At 37.3% G+C, this 12,369-nt stretch overlaps 1 protein-coding gene across 1 annotated transcript in view; it reads right to left on the bottom strand.

Moving 5' to 3' along the window:
• Positions 1-3,161: 3,161 nt before the first annotated feature.
• The window catches only part of LOC142341015 (uncharacterized), a 48,081-nt gene continuing 38,873 nt past the window's right edge, over positions 3,162-12,369 (bottom strand). The window contains exons 3-7 of the mRNA XM_075391835.1: positions 11,338-11,827; positions 7,416-7,673; positions 6,496-6,910; positions 5,858-6,067; positions 3,162-3,820 (exon numbers count right to left, since the gene is read on the bottom strand). Coding sequence (XP_075247950.1) covers positions 3,479-3,820; positions 5,858-6,067; positions 6,496-6,910; positions 7,416-7,673; positions 11,338-11,827 — 1,715 coding nt within the window. The 3' untranslated portion in view covers positions 3,162-3,478. The remainder of the gene's footprint in view (positions 3,821-5,857; positions 6,068-6,495; positions 6,911-7,415; positions 7,674-11,337; positions 11,828-12,369) is intronic.

The following is a 12,369-nucleotide window of genomic DNA, read 5'->3' as shown; positions in this document are numbered from 1 at the left end:
GTTCAAGAAACATTGTATCTGAAACAAATTTCCTCAAACCAAGTCATGTACAAGAGGAGCAAACACATTGAGACAAAATTTCATTTCGTTTGGGACAATACTGAAGATGGGACTATTTCAATTCATTACGTTCCTACTGACAAAATTCCAGCCGACATCATCACGAAATCCTTACCCGTATAGAAGGTTGAAACATTCAAAACTGTTTGATTGGGACAGACTCTACGCAATCGGCTCACGTCAAATCGATCAAACGATAGTCATGAACTTAGTGAAGACTAATAGAACAAAAGTTTAACTTACCAGATTACCAAGACAGGAGCAAATTGATTTTAATCACAAAATTTATTTGATTGAGTCGTCAAGAAATTGTGCTTAGAATCAAAATTCGGTTCAAATTGGTGAATCTAGATAACTATTCTTTGAGTGAGATTATTTGATGTAAAATCTTCCCAGTGTGTTTTGAATGATAATGATACCATCGGAAATGTGAGTGAATTCTTAGAAAAATGTAAATGCATACCATCTGTGGTACCCCGTGCGACTGATTTCTGGGAAATTTGCAGAAGCAAACCATATTGGGTAACCGTTGCGACCCCCACTGTAAATTTTGGTGCTAAGATTTGTTTTGTATCTTGACTTTCTCGAATTGATATTGAGTATATATATACAACTGATTTCTGCGCCTTTTTTCATCCCCAAAAATCAAATCACCATCTTGATCTTTTAATCAGATCTCTCCTGTAAATCTCTAATTTCTACTGTTAAATACCATTTTTGTTTTTCTCTCATTTTGAGAAGGTAATTGTTCTACTTAGTAAAAAACGGTTTTTTCCGCTCGGGAAAACCCATAACGCAACAAGTCCAAAACATGTCGCTATAGACTTTTGATGAAACCAAAGACATTATGAGATCTCGTAATTTTCCCTTCAAAAGATGTTTCTTGTAAGATCTTTAAAGATGAATGGTTCTCTTTTAAGGTTCTTGCAAGTTTGTTCCGGTCGAGCTGCATTCCAATTGGTTCGTTTGTTTAATATTCTTCATCTGTTGTATTAAAAATTATAGAAATAGTTGCCCGGATTTGAGTAATTTTTATGCATTTATTTATCAGAAAATGGCACGCAAGATAAAAAAGTCACTTTTCATTTGCTGTTAATAATCTTAATATTTACTTTTGGTATAATGCCAAAAAATTTGCGAATTCGAAATATAGGAACTGAATCATTATAATTAAAAATTTATTTTGATTGTCCTGTTCTGAAAAAAATGCGTACTAAATAGTTTTCAATTGAGATTTATTTATTGACACTCAATGTTGACTAACACAGTGAGCCACTTTTATGCTTGGCTTTTTAATTATTACTGGGTTTCAATGTATTTTTTGCAAAAAATTGAGCAAAACGTTTGTTTTTTAAGTTTTACGCTATCAAAAACCACAAATGTACCGCTTGTTATATTTTAATTTTATCCAAATTTTTCCCACGACTTGCATGCATTGCGAAAAGACCTGTAATCTTAAAAAAAATCTTTTTCGATGAATGCCAATCTCGTGCAAATCTTGTAATTTAACATCAGAGTTACATGCCTATGAGGTACTTAAGCCAACACTAAAAATATAAGGGGACAATGTAATATTTCACCAATTTCAAAGGGTTTCTCAATGCAAAACTGCCTTAAGAAAAGCAAGCGGTTGATTTAAAACAAAATAACTCTAGGTAAAAATATATTTCACAATTTTTAAATAATAGTTAGGGTAAGGTGGGTCTTAAGAGTGCTTTTAAGTTACGATGATGAAATAATCAACAAGATTGAAAACATGTCTACTGCCGAAACAAAGAATTTCTGTCATCAATTTCTAGATAATTGTATTTTGGGTTATGAGGACATAGTCAGACTGTTGTATGGGTTTTAATATCACAACTCAAAGGCGTTCCAAAACCAGAATAATGTTTTTACTGCTAGGTTTAATGGTACCTTGACAAACAGTGCTTCCTCTTTTTATTTCATTTTGAATCACTTTCATCCTGATAAACTGAATGAGATACTTGAAAACGGGCCATCGGCCCAAAAGTGCTCTCTCACAGTCAAATATGTGATTGTATTTGTAAAGGTAATTTTGAAGGTACTTATTGACTGATGGAAACAATTTATTATTATTATTAAGACAAATGTTTATCTTGTAAGAATCTTTTAAGGCGAATGCTAATCTTATAAGATTCTGTCCGAAAATCTTGTAAAACAATGTATCCTCTTGTACAATTCTGACAGAATCTTACAAGATCTTAAAAGATAATCATCCCTATTTTACTCGGGAACACTTTTGAACCCATATTTACCTCTTTGCTGTAGTGTCATGACGTATCCATGCCACTTTTTTCTCTGAAGACTGGTGTTGAACTGAAAAGTACCTTTGGGGCATAGGCTCCCATCCAAAGCACACATCTGTTCTCTTGTCAAAACCATAACTTCATCTAGGGACTCGCTTTGGGATACCACTTTTTTCTCTGGTGTAGTGTAAAAAAGAAACTAACCCAGGTTGAGGTCCCATCCGGAAGTGACATCAGATCAGACCAAGTCCAAAGCACACGGTGTGTTCCCAGACCGAAATTACAGGATCTGGGATTTGGTTCGAGCGCACTTAAGTATGATCAGAGGTCACTTCGGTCTGGGGATGGTCTGATTAGAGGTTATGACAAGAGTATCGTTGTGTTGAACCTAAACCAACATCTGTGTCGTGTTATTGAACCAAAACTATCTCTAAAGACTCGCTTCGACACCTAACTCACCTCTCTGAAAACATGTCGAACGAACCTAAACTTTCCTATGTGGAGAGTATTGAACAAAAACATAATTCTGCCGACTCGTGTCCAACCGAAACTCAAGTCTGTTCTGAACAGTATTCTCATACAGAAAATTATTGCATATGTAACGCCATGTCAAACCAAAATTCAGCTCTTTTTTTTGTACTGTCGAACCAAAAATAACCCTTGTTGAGCTGTGTTGAATACAAACTTAATTCTGTAGACCGATGTTTAATGAAATTGACCTCAGGACGATACCTATGTGGACAAGATTTTGACAAAATTACAAAACAGTTTTAAACGCAACATTTTAGCCAAACCTCTACGAGTGCGCTGCTCAATTGGGGACGAATCAGAAAATTAATCGGCAAATAAATTTATTAGATTTTTCAATACAGATTTTAAAAAAAATCAGCAACACATCAATGAAATCGGTTCATTCGCAATGTAAAAACTAATACTTAAACAAATCAGAACGCATTAGCGCAAAATGTATCAATAACTAACTGCACTTGGAGATCTTGGATGGAAAAGTTTAATTCTGAAAGATTTTCGCAAAGTTTGCTATGTGTTTTCGATTCCAGGCAAATTCTGTGAGGTGGCCATTTGTTATCATGCAAAACATTGTAACTCACGACTCCAGGTCGAACGAGTTAACCGAAACCAGGTCGGCAAATTTAATGGCTGTCAGCATTTGCGTTGGCTTCTGCCTCTTGCCTGGCAAGCATTTGCAGCAGGTCGTCTCTTTTACAGCGCTTGAAGGACTCTTTCAACTGGTTCAGTTTGTTCGCTGTTCCTGTTTGAGCTGCTTTCCATGAACAAATGCAATTTAGCATCACGTCTATTTTTGAGTTGGGATGATTCAATTCTTGCATTTTGATGAGAGAGATAGGGACATTTAAGTAGATCAGGATCTTTTTCCAATCATCCTGGAAATGAGAGACTAAGTCCAACAGGAAACTGTCACTCAAAACAACGTCCATTTCATGTTTTCGCAAATTCATCACGCGATCCATTATCTAAAGGAAAAAAGTTAATCCATGAAAAAATTTCTGACCTTTTCCTTCATAACTGTTGGAGGGGGAAGGTCTAAGAAGGCTCAATTAGTGTGAAAATGGACCGGTACTGGATTCAACCAAGCATTTCTTTTAGGAAGCCTAGTACGCAAATCATCACCTCAACTTCTGCAAAAATCTTCAACTTGGACATCTCTTAAAACCCATTCTCATGTTATTTCTTGCTCATCAAGTAAGGCAGGACCTTGCAGGGCTCCTTTCACAGCCTTAAGGAATATAGAACTAGGGCTATTTATTTCTGCGCGCGAAGTAGATTTACCTAATTCTCTCAGACTAACCGACTCTGTAAAACACTGAAGATATATTCATTTATAACGGTGTATAATATATCACTGTATGTCAAGTACATATCACTGGAGTCAGGGTGTAGGATATACGTATAGTGTAGCTATCTACCTCTATTAGACTGACTGAATTCAGTCGTACAAGCACTTTATAAAAGAGAATATAGTCTTCTCAGTCTCCGATTGGTTGGAGGTGTACATTTAGTATTTCATCTGCTACACAGGGATCATTTCTCCAGTGAACTATACGTTAGCAAGTAGAGCTTCTTGTCAAGCTATGTTAGGCTTATCTAATGCACGGTTTGCATAAGGTTGTTCTCTCTCAACCTGCTAACAATAACCACCCCCTTCACAAGTTAGTGCTCTTGAACCTCCAACCTAATCATGATCAATTAATGAGGAGCGCTATAATTTCTAAGTGGCTTCAATGAGAAAGCCAAAAGTTTTTCAGCAGAACGCATAGGCCGCAATGCTTTCTATTCTGAATTGTGAATGAATTCTGCGCCAAATTTTTGCGATTTTCTTTCAATTATATTGAAAAGCCATAAAAATTAAACGTAAGAAATAAGCACACTGCTAGTAAGGTTATTTTGAATGAAATGCTGGGACCGAATTGGTTCATTTTTGATTGAAATAAGACTTGAAAAATCTTCACAAGATTAACAAACAATTCTCGGTCAGACAAACTAGATATGAACAAACTTGCAAGCTGTTTGCATGTGTTTCAAGAAATGAGCACTTCGTTGTTTTCTTGAAAATATCATCTGCATGCTCAACCAAAATTTTGAAGTTCAATTCGAAAATTTCATTTTTTTTCTGAAAACTCTATGAACATTCCTCTGAATGATAACGTAGGAGCTTTTAATAGTTATTTTTATTTCTGGAAAGAAAACAATCGAAAGAAAATTTTATAATGTGATTCTTTAAGACAATTGTTGATGTTTATTATATTGTTTTGTTTGAATGATTTGAAATATTTTTTCTTTCAGGTATATTTAACCGTATGGTTATAATTTTAATTTACTTGTTGCAAAACATTATGAAAGACTCAAATTGTTGGAACACTCATCATGTTCATCCTACTTTCAGAAAAAAGGCTTTCTTGATTTATACTGAACATACTTGGCTAACAAAGTATCCTTAGTTTACTCTGATTCAGTTCTGAATCGTCGATTTACTATTAGAATATACTGATTCAGTAATGAAAGTCTGTGACACTCTTGTCCGGGTGTGTGAACAAGGTATGTCAAATTTTGTCGTGAGAGCTCTGCTTAACATGCTGACTTGTGTTGAAATGCAACAAAAAATATCATTTCACTGGGGTTTTCTCGTGAAGGCGTCGTGTCCTCGTAATACTGCTGGGCCTATTCTAATCAGTCCCGGTAGCATTGACTTCCCTGGTTGAACAAACTTACTTACCATAAAAAAGACAATATCTGGAAACTACAAGTGCTCTTCTGAATTGTATCCAGGGCAAATTCAACAAAAAATTTTGGCAGTTTTAAGGTTCCGAAATGCAGGAAATGTTTCACCCGTGAGTAAACGGATATATTCTGCAACCCCCCCCCCCCCCGCTTAGTTTTTGCACCCCTGTTCATTTTGCTATTACTTATATATAACGTGCTAAATAACATTACATAATATGTAATCACATTAATATGTAAGTGCGGGGCGCAAGAAGAGATTTTAATGTGACCTGTGAATCTCTTGGCTCTTGTTGGGCAGTGTTTGCATCGGTAGAAGCAGACTGAACAGTCGAAGTGGCGGCCTTGATTGTTCTTTTGGGTGACAATAGAGGTTGATTGGTTTCATTTGGATCTAAAGATGTCGACAGTTTCCCTGTTCCATTGAATACAACTGCCAGTGAACAAAAAACTGTTATTTTGACCTCTGTGAAGAAAACACCCTAAACACTCAAAACATTTTCAATGTGAAAATCCCGTTCTTTTCCGTTTGCCCAAGATTGCCCGAGATGGTACCCACTGTCTGCGACCCAAATGGGTCTGAGACCCTTGTCATCGACAAAATTGAGACTTTTCGAGACTAGGATCCCCTGCCCACGACCCAAAAAGAGACAGGGCCCCCTGTCCACGGTCGAATTTGGCCTGGAAACTTTGTCTACGAACAACTAGAAACTGTCCCCAATCCAAGGGAGGGCATGATGAGAGCCTTTTTTGGGTCTACTGGGTCTAAAATTCCTGTTGGTCTCATTCGAGTGCTGTTAGTTAATTATCTCATCTTGGGAAGCTAAGATCTCGCACAAAAAAATGCGTTGCAACTGGGGAAGTAACTCAAGTAGGGCTAAAACATGAACGCGGGAAGGTTAATGATTACTTTGAGATTGTATCGTTTATGTTGATACTGTCTGTTCAACCTCAGAGGCTGTTCACTATTCCATCTGACACTGACAGCTTGTGGGTCAGTAGTCCACTTGACACACACGTGTTTACTCTTCTCTTCTGCTATCTGCTCCTTCTGCGGAATGCACACTATCAATGGCCACTGAATAGTAGCTGTGGTTGCCAAATTGTCAATCTCGATCACGTCGCTCAACAGGCGAGGGGGGAGTTGATCACAAGGGGGACAGGAAGGGGAAGCGGAGGGGGAGGTCGGATTGGAGGACTGGATGTGGGCCATAATGGCGTGTCTGGAATGGTTGCGCTTTTTGTAACTTATTTTGAGGTGGCTGATGGTTTCGGGTGGACCACGTAGGAGACAACAGAGAGTTTGATTGGTTTTCACAGGAACCCTAAATAAACTATCTAATTTTTATACAGCTAACTTGCTTCTGTTGCTCGTGAATATTTTCTTACTCAGCTCTAAGTGGATCTAGAACTGCTTGAAATGTTTTGCCGAGAAAAACAATATCATCACTTTTTTGATAAAAACGAACTAAATGTGCATCTTACTAAAATTGCGATACGTCAAAACTTTTTTTAGTTAATTCTTCATCAAGGTTTTAATATTTTAGAAAAAACAGCTACAATTTTTTTAAGTAAAAATATTATTTCAACAGCCCTTCAATTGATACTCCCAAAAGACAAATTTTCCAAAAGCATAACATCAAAACTTTTTAAGCAAACCTTAAACATGCGATTTCTACATGATGAATAGAAAAATAATCACAATTTGACGGGTGTAGTTATCAATAATGACACTAAAAATTACCAAAGTTACAAAATATCTTAAACGTTATTCTGTTTTCCCAATTGAGAAAAGTTGGCTTGTAAATGTAGAAAAGGGTCGAATATAACCTAAGGAGAGGCCAAGTATCAGATGGATCCAGTTCTTTGATCTGTTTGGCCACATTTTCGACAGCTTGCAAGTTGTTCTGAGCGTTCGAGGCTCTTTCTCGCAACGTGCGATGAGCCACCTTCATCTCCCTTAGCGACTTCTGAAGCTTCTCGTGCATCTCTGTCCTCTCTTGGGCACTCCGAGCACTCACCAATGCCTCAACGTCTGTGTTAACAGTCCTGCGTAGTGCCTCTAGTTGCCCGTTCTCCTTCAAGGCACTGAAAAGGCGACCATAACCGGCTGACACTAGTAGTGATGTGTCTTCCTAGGCAAACTACGGGGGGGGGGCATAAGTGTCTTCCCGTAAACACTACGGGGGGTCACAAGTGTCTTCCCACAATCACTACGCGGTGGGACACTTAGAATTTTTTTCTCCTTTCTTTTTCTCCTCTGGGTCTTATGGGGGATGAAGGGACAATCTGATGAAAAAACCAATAAAATCAACCAGGAAGAGCTTTTAAAACCTTGAGGAAAAAGGAGGTGTCATGTAGACAAAAATAAAAAAGTAATCATCATACCCTGCAAAAGTCACCTGCTATTCAATTTTATACACTGCTTGCTCAAAAACAGCATGAAAACAACTATCGCGACGGTAAATTTAGAAACAATTCAAGAAATCTAGACATTAAAAAAAGCAGACTGTCCAGAACATGATGAAAGATTTCTGTACTTTTTAGCAACCTGCTTGCACTTGGACCCTGATGTTAACCTCGAAGTTGCACTAAAGATGGGCTGCTATGGCGGATCACTGGAAGCGATAACTGTTCATTGGATGCTTATTTGCAATCAGTTTAAATGCTTCGCTTACATGCAATTCTTTATGATGCCTGTGAATCTATTGCAGAGTATGGCCATAAAAGTACAGGATGCTCTTAAGTTTTTCCTTGTCCAATAAAAAACGCTTAAGTTGGTCACCTGACAGGTTAACTCCTCTGCAAGTTTACGAAAACGCGTTTAAAGTTAACTTATTCAGTTTTCCGGAATTGGAATGTTGAGTCCGGAGGTCGTTGTGATAGATTTCGAAGAGTTTTCAAGACAAAGAGAGTGGTTTCAATATAAAAGAGATATATCTTTGTTCAAACAGCTACTCAGACACGGTTATTTTTCTTCCTATAGTTTCTTTCAACTCGTTGACCTCCAGTAAGAGGAACTCGCATCGGTGGGTAGGAAAGCAATTGCATGGTATTTCGCGGACACTGGCAGCTATCCTTGATGGTTTCTATCACAAGTTTTAAAAGCAATCACGATCCATTTTCCTACTGGTAAATTCTACGCAAAGGGAAAGGAGTAGATGCAGACACTGCAGAAAATCCAGATAGACGTCAGAAGCGTTGTTATGCTCAAAAGTTGAAGAAATTGTCTCTCTATTAGAGATTTTGACTTTTTCACTTCCTTTTTCTTTACTACCCTTTAAACAAAAGAAAAAGCATTGTGCGAAGAGAAAGGTACATGTGTACTATTATTGGATATAACTATCATCTAATGAGTCGTCGTGTGGAGAAAGCAAATTTTTCAGTTTTCAAGTGAAATCATTTCCAAGTTTAGCCCTATGCAGTTGCAATGCAAGTAATAACCAGTTGACAGTGACTTCTCGCGAATAAGAGAACCTTGATTCTCGTAGACAAACAGTTCTGAGGAAGCAACAAACAGTTAGTGATGGCGATGAAATTTAAACTAAAAAAACAACTTTCACAGCTGGAGTACTTTCAAATGTATTATTTCTTAACAAGAGAAAATAAGAATAGACTAAAACTACCCCCTTTGCTTACCCGCAAGTATCCAGTGCCAGTGCCGGTACCGCTGGATGATGAGAAGCTCTCCGATGAATTTCAAGAGTTAGTCAGAGAAGAGAAGGCGGAGTCAATCGTCTGCTATGGCAGTGACTACGTCTTCCAAGCAAAGTGTAAAGTACCATATAAGGCGGAGGACAAAGAATATCAATAAACTTTAGGAATAATAAACAAACAGTTAAGAAATTTTGAATCAATTTTTTTTGAAAGTCATTTGCTTCCAAAATAAGTCATTCAGAAGATTAATTGGATTCCGATGGCAGTAAAGGAGATGTAAAGGTATCACTGATTTGGTGTTTTATGATAAAAACCAAGCAAGTCGGACGATTTTAAGGGTGTTGCAACTCTTGATTACCGCGCTCTGAGGATTTGTTTTACACAAATTTCTATAATAGTTTTTTTTATTGTGGTTTCACTGATCATCTTACTAGTGGTCGTCTTTTCATGGCAGTCTGTAGCCCTTCAGTTTGTGAAAAGACCGAAATTGTTTTTCAATTGCTTCTAAGGAATACGTTTTCCGAAACTTCAAGTCAATATACAAGGGAGCGTAACTTGATCATTTACTTTACCAAATTTTTGGGATTTGACTTTTTTCACAAATGCAAAACCGATTGTTTTTCTTTTACTGTTCTTGTGAATAGATTGTTAATGACAAGGAGTCTCCAAAACTTGCAGCAGCTGGACGCCTCAAAAAATTTGTGCTATCTAAGTTAAAAACATTTTGTTTCTACAGAGTAAAGGGTCTCGAACAATTGATCTCAGCACAACACACAACAATTTGTTCCAATCTCCCAGAGATATACAACAGATAGTTTATAATGAAAAACAACTCAACAACACAATTGTTTTAAAAGACATGCAGCAAAACAAACATTTGGACGCTTTTTGATTGATGTCGCCCGATTCGATAGATTTTCTATGATCCTGTGAAAAGCCATTGATGGATTTTCTGTGATCCGGTGAAATCCCATCAGTGGACTTTCTATGATCCAGTGAAATCCCATCCTTGGATTTCCTATGATCCAGTGAAATTCCATTGTTGGATTTTCTATGATCCAATGAAAATTTATTGATGGATTTTCTATGATCCAGTGAAATCCCATCGATAAATTTTCTGTGATCCAGTGAAAGCCTATCGATGGATTTTCTATGATCCAGTGAAATTGCATCGATAGATTTTCTGTGATCCAGTGAAAGCCTATCGATGGATTTTCTATGATTCAGTGAACTCCCATCGATGGATTTTCTATGATCCGGTGAAATCATATCGATGGATTTTCTATGGCCCAGTGAAATCTCGTCAATGGATTTTCTATGATCAGAGAAAAATTGGTAATGAACCATCAATGACCCATCTTTGGACTTTTTTTAAACTTCTAAGATCCATCGATGGGATTTACTGGGAGCCCAACTCGGGAACACAACTAGTTCCTTTTAGCGCTTGGCTATTTTCACCATTCTTGTTTTTAATAATGCTTACTTCGCCACCGCTATCCACAGTTTATGAAACACTTTAAATTTCTAATCATTGACGTAAAGTGAAAATTATAGAGCAACTGCTAGCTCGTTACGTGGATTCTATGTCAACAGCATTATAGTGAGAGTAAAGTACATACTTCAACAGAACTATGTGACCAGGCATTGTCACTGTAGTCCCCGATAAAGTCGAAAAGCCCCTCAAAACTTTTTTAAAAAATGAACTATTCTCGGATCTATTCTGTTTCGCCCCCTCCCCCATTACAAATTATGTTTTGTTATATAGCACGTTACTATGTAAAAAAATAACACGTTCAGCTGTGGGGCGCAAAAGTATAAAAGTATGCCTACTAAAGTGGGGGGGGGGAGAATAGATCATTATTCTCTACATAATGGAATATCTTACAAAAATTAACTTTGCAAACAACAAAAGATATACGGATCATTTCCGTTTGTGCCCCCCATCTTAGTGGGCGCATATTATTTGCAACCCCCAGACGCACGTGCCATATTTTTACATGATTTACTATCTAATGGAACGTGCTTTGCAACTGGGGGGCGCATAACGTACTGGGGGGGGGGGGGGCACAAACGGAAAAGATCCAGATATACATACCGATCTGTGGTGTTTTTCAATTCTCGTATTTTAACACGTGACTCTGCAATCGCCAACTTAACTGCATCGTGGTCCCTCCACTTATGCTGTGACATACAATGTTTCGCCTCCTCTGTCGCATTGTGTGACTCTGCACAGAGACGCTCCAGACTGGAAACTTCTCTGAACAGATTACTCTCCAGTTCTTTGCAGTCCTGAATCAGCTTGATCACCTCTGCTTCAGAGTACTTGTTCTTCACAGATTCGTCAAGTAAACACACAAATTGTGATAATATTTTGGAGCATTTTTGGTTTGCAGTTTTTGTGTACGTCATGGCTAGTTTGGTCATATTTACGATTGATTGTTTTGAAAGTTGTTTGGCAGTGTTGATGTGATTATTTTTCATGCCTCCTTCACCCGAGTCGCTATCACTTTGACTCTCCTCATTGTCGTCATTGTTATCCCCACTCAGTGAGCTCTGAAGCCCAACTATTTTCTCTGAAAGCGAACCTGAAATGCAGATGAATATTAGCACACGGTTCAAATTGCCATCAGAAGTTATGAAACTCAGAGGCGAAGCTGAGTTTTTAAATACCTTTAGGCAAATTGGAATAATGAGTACATTGGAATAATGAATAAACAGAAAAAGAGATTGAAATTAAAATAAGAAATTTTCCCATTTTTTAAAAAAAATTTGGATTCCCAAAACCTGTCCGTTTTCACCAACATTTCGAATTAAAAAATATTTTTTGATGACGAGTTTTTTAAAGGCTATGAAAATATATTGACTCTTTCACAGGTTGCCTGTAATTTGTTACAATCCAAATGAATAAGCAGACAAAAAAACACAAAAACTTTGATGGATTAAAAAAGAAAAACTTTTCTATTTTGAAAAAAAATATGAAATCGGAAAAATCGGATTGTCAAAAATTTTAGTTCACCAAAAAAATGAATTGGCGTTTTTGACTGGTGACACTTTTTTGAAAAGTGGTGAAACGATATTGATGACGTCCCTGACTGCTTGTGATTTGTTACCTGTGGTTTGTCCAATG

This window comes from Convolutriloba macropyga, chromosome 6 (assembly GCF_964194025.1).
Source record: "Convolutriloba macropyga chromosome 6, txConMacr16.3, whole genome shotgun sequence".
Classification (NCBI taxonomy): Eukaryota; Metazoa; Xenacoelomorpha; order Acoela; family Convolutidae; genus Convolutriloba; species Convolutriloba macropyga.
Note: the sequence above shows the minus strand (reverse complement) of the source record. Positions and strands in the feature narration are given on the sequence as shown.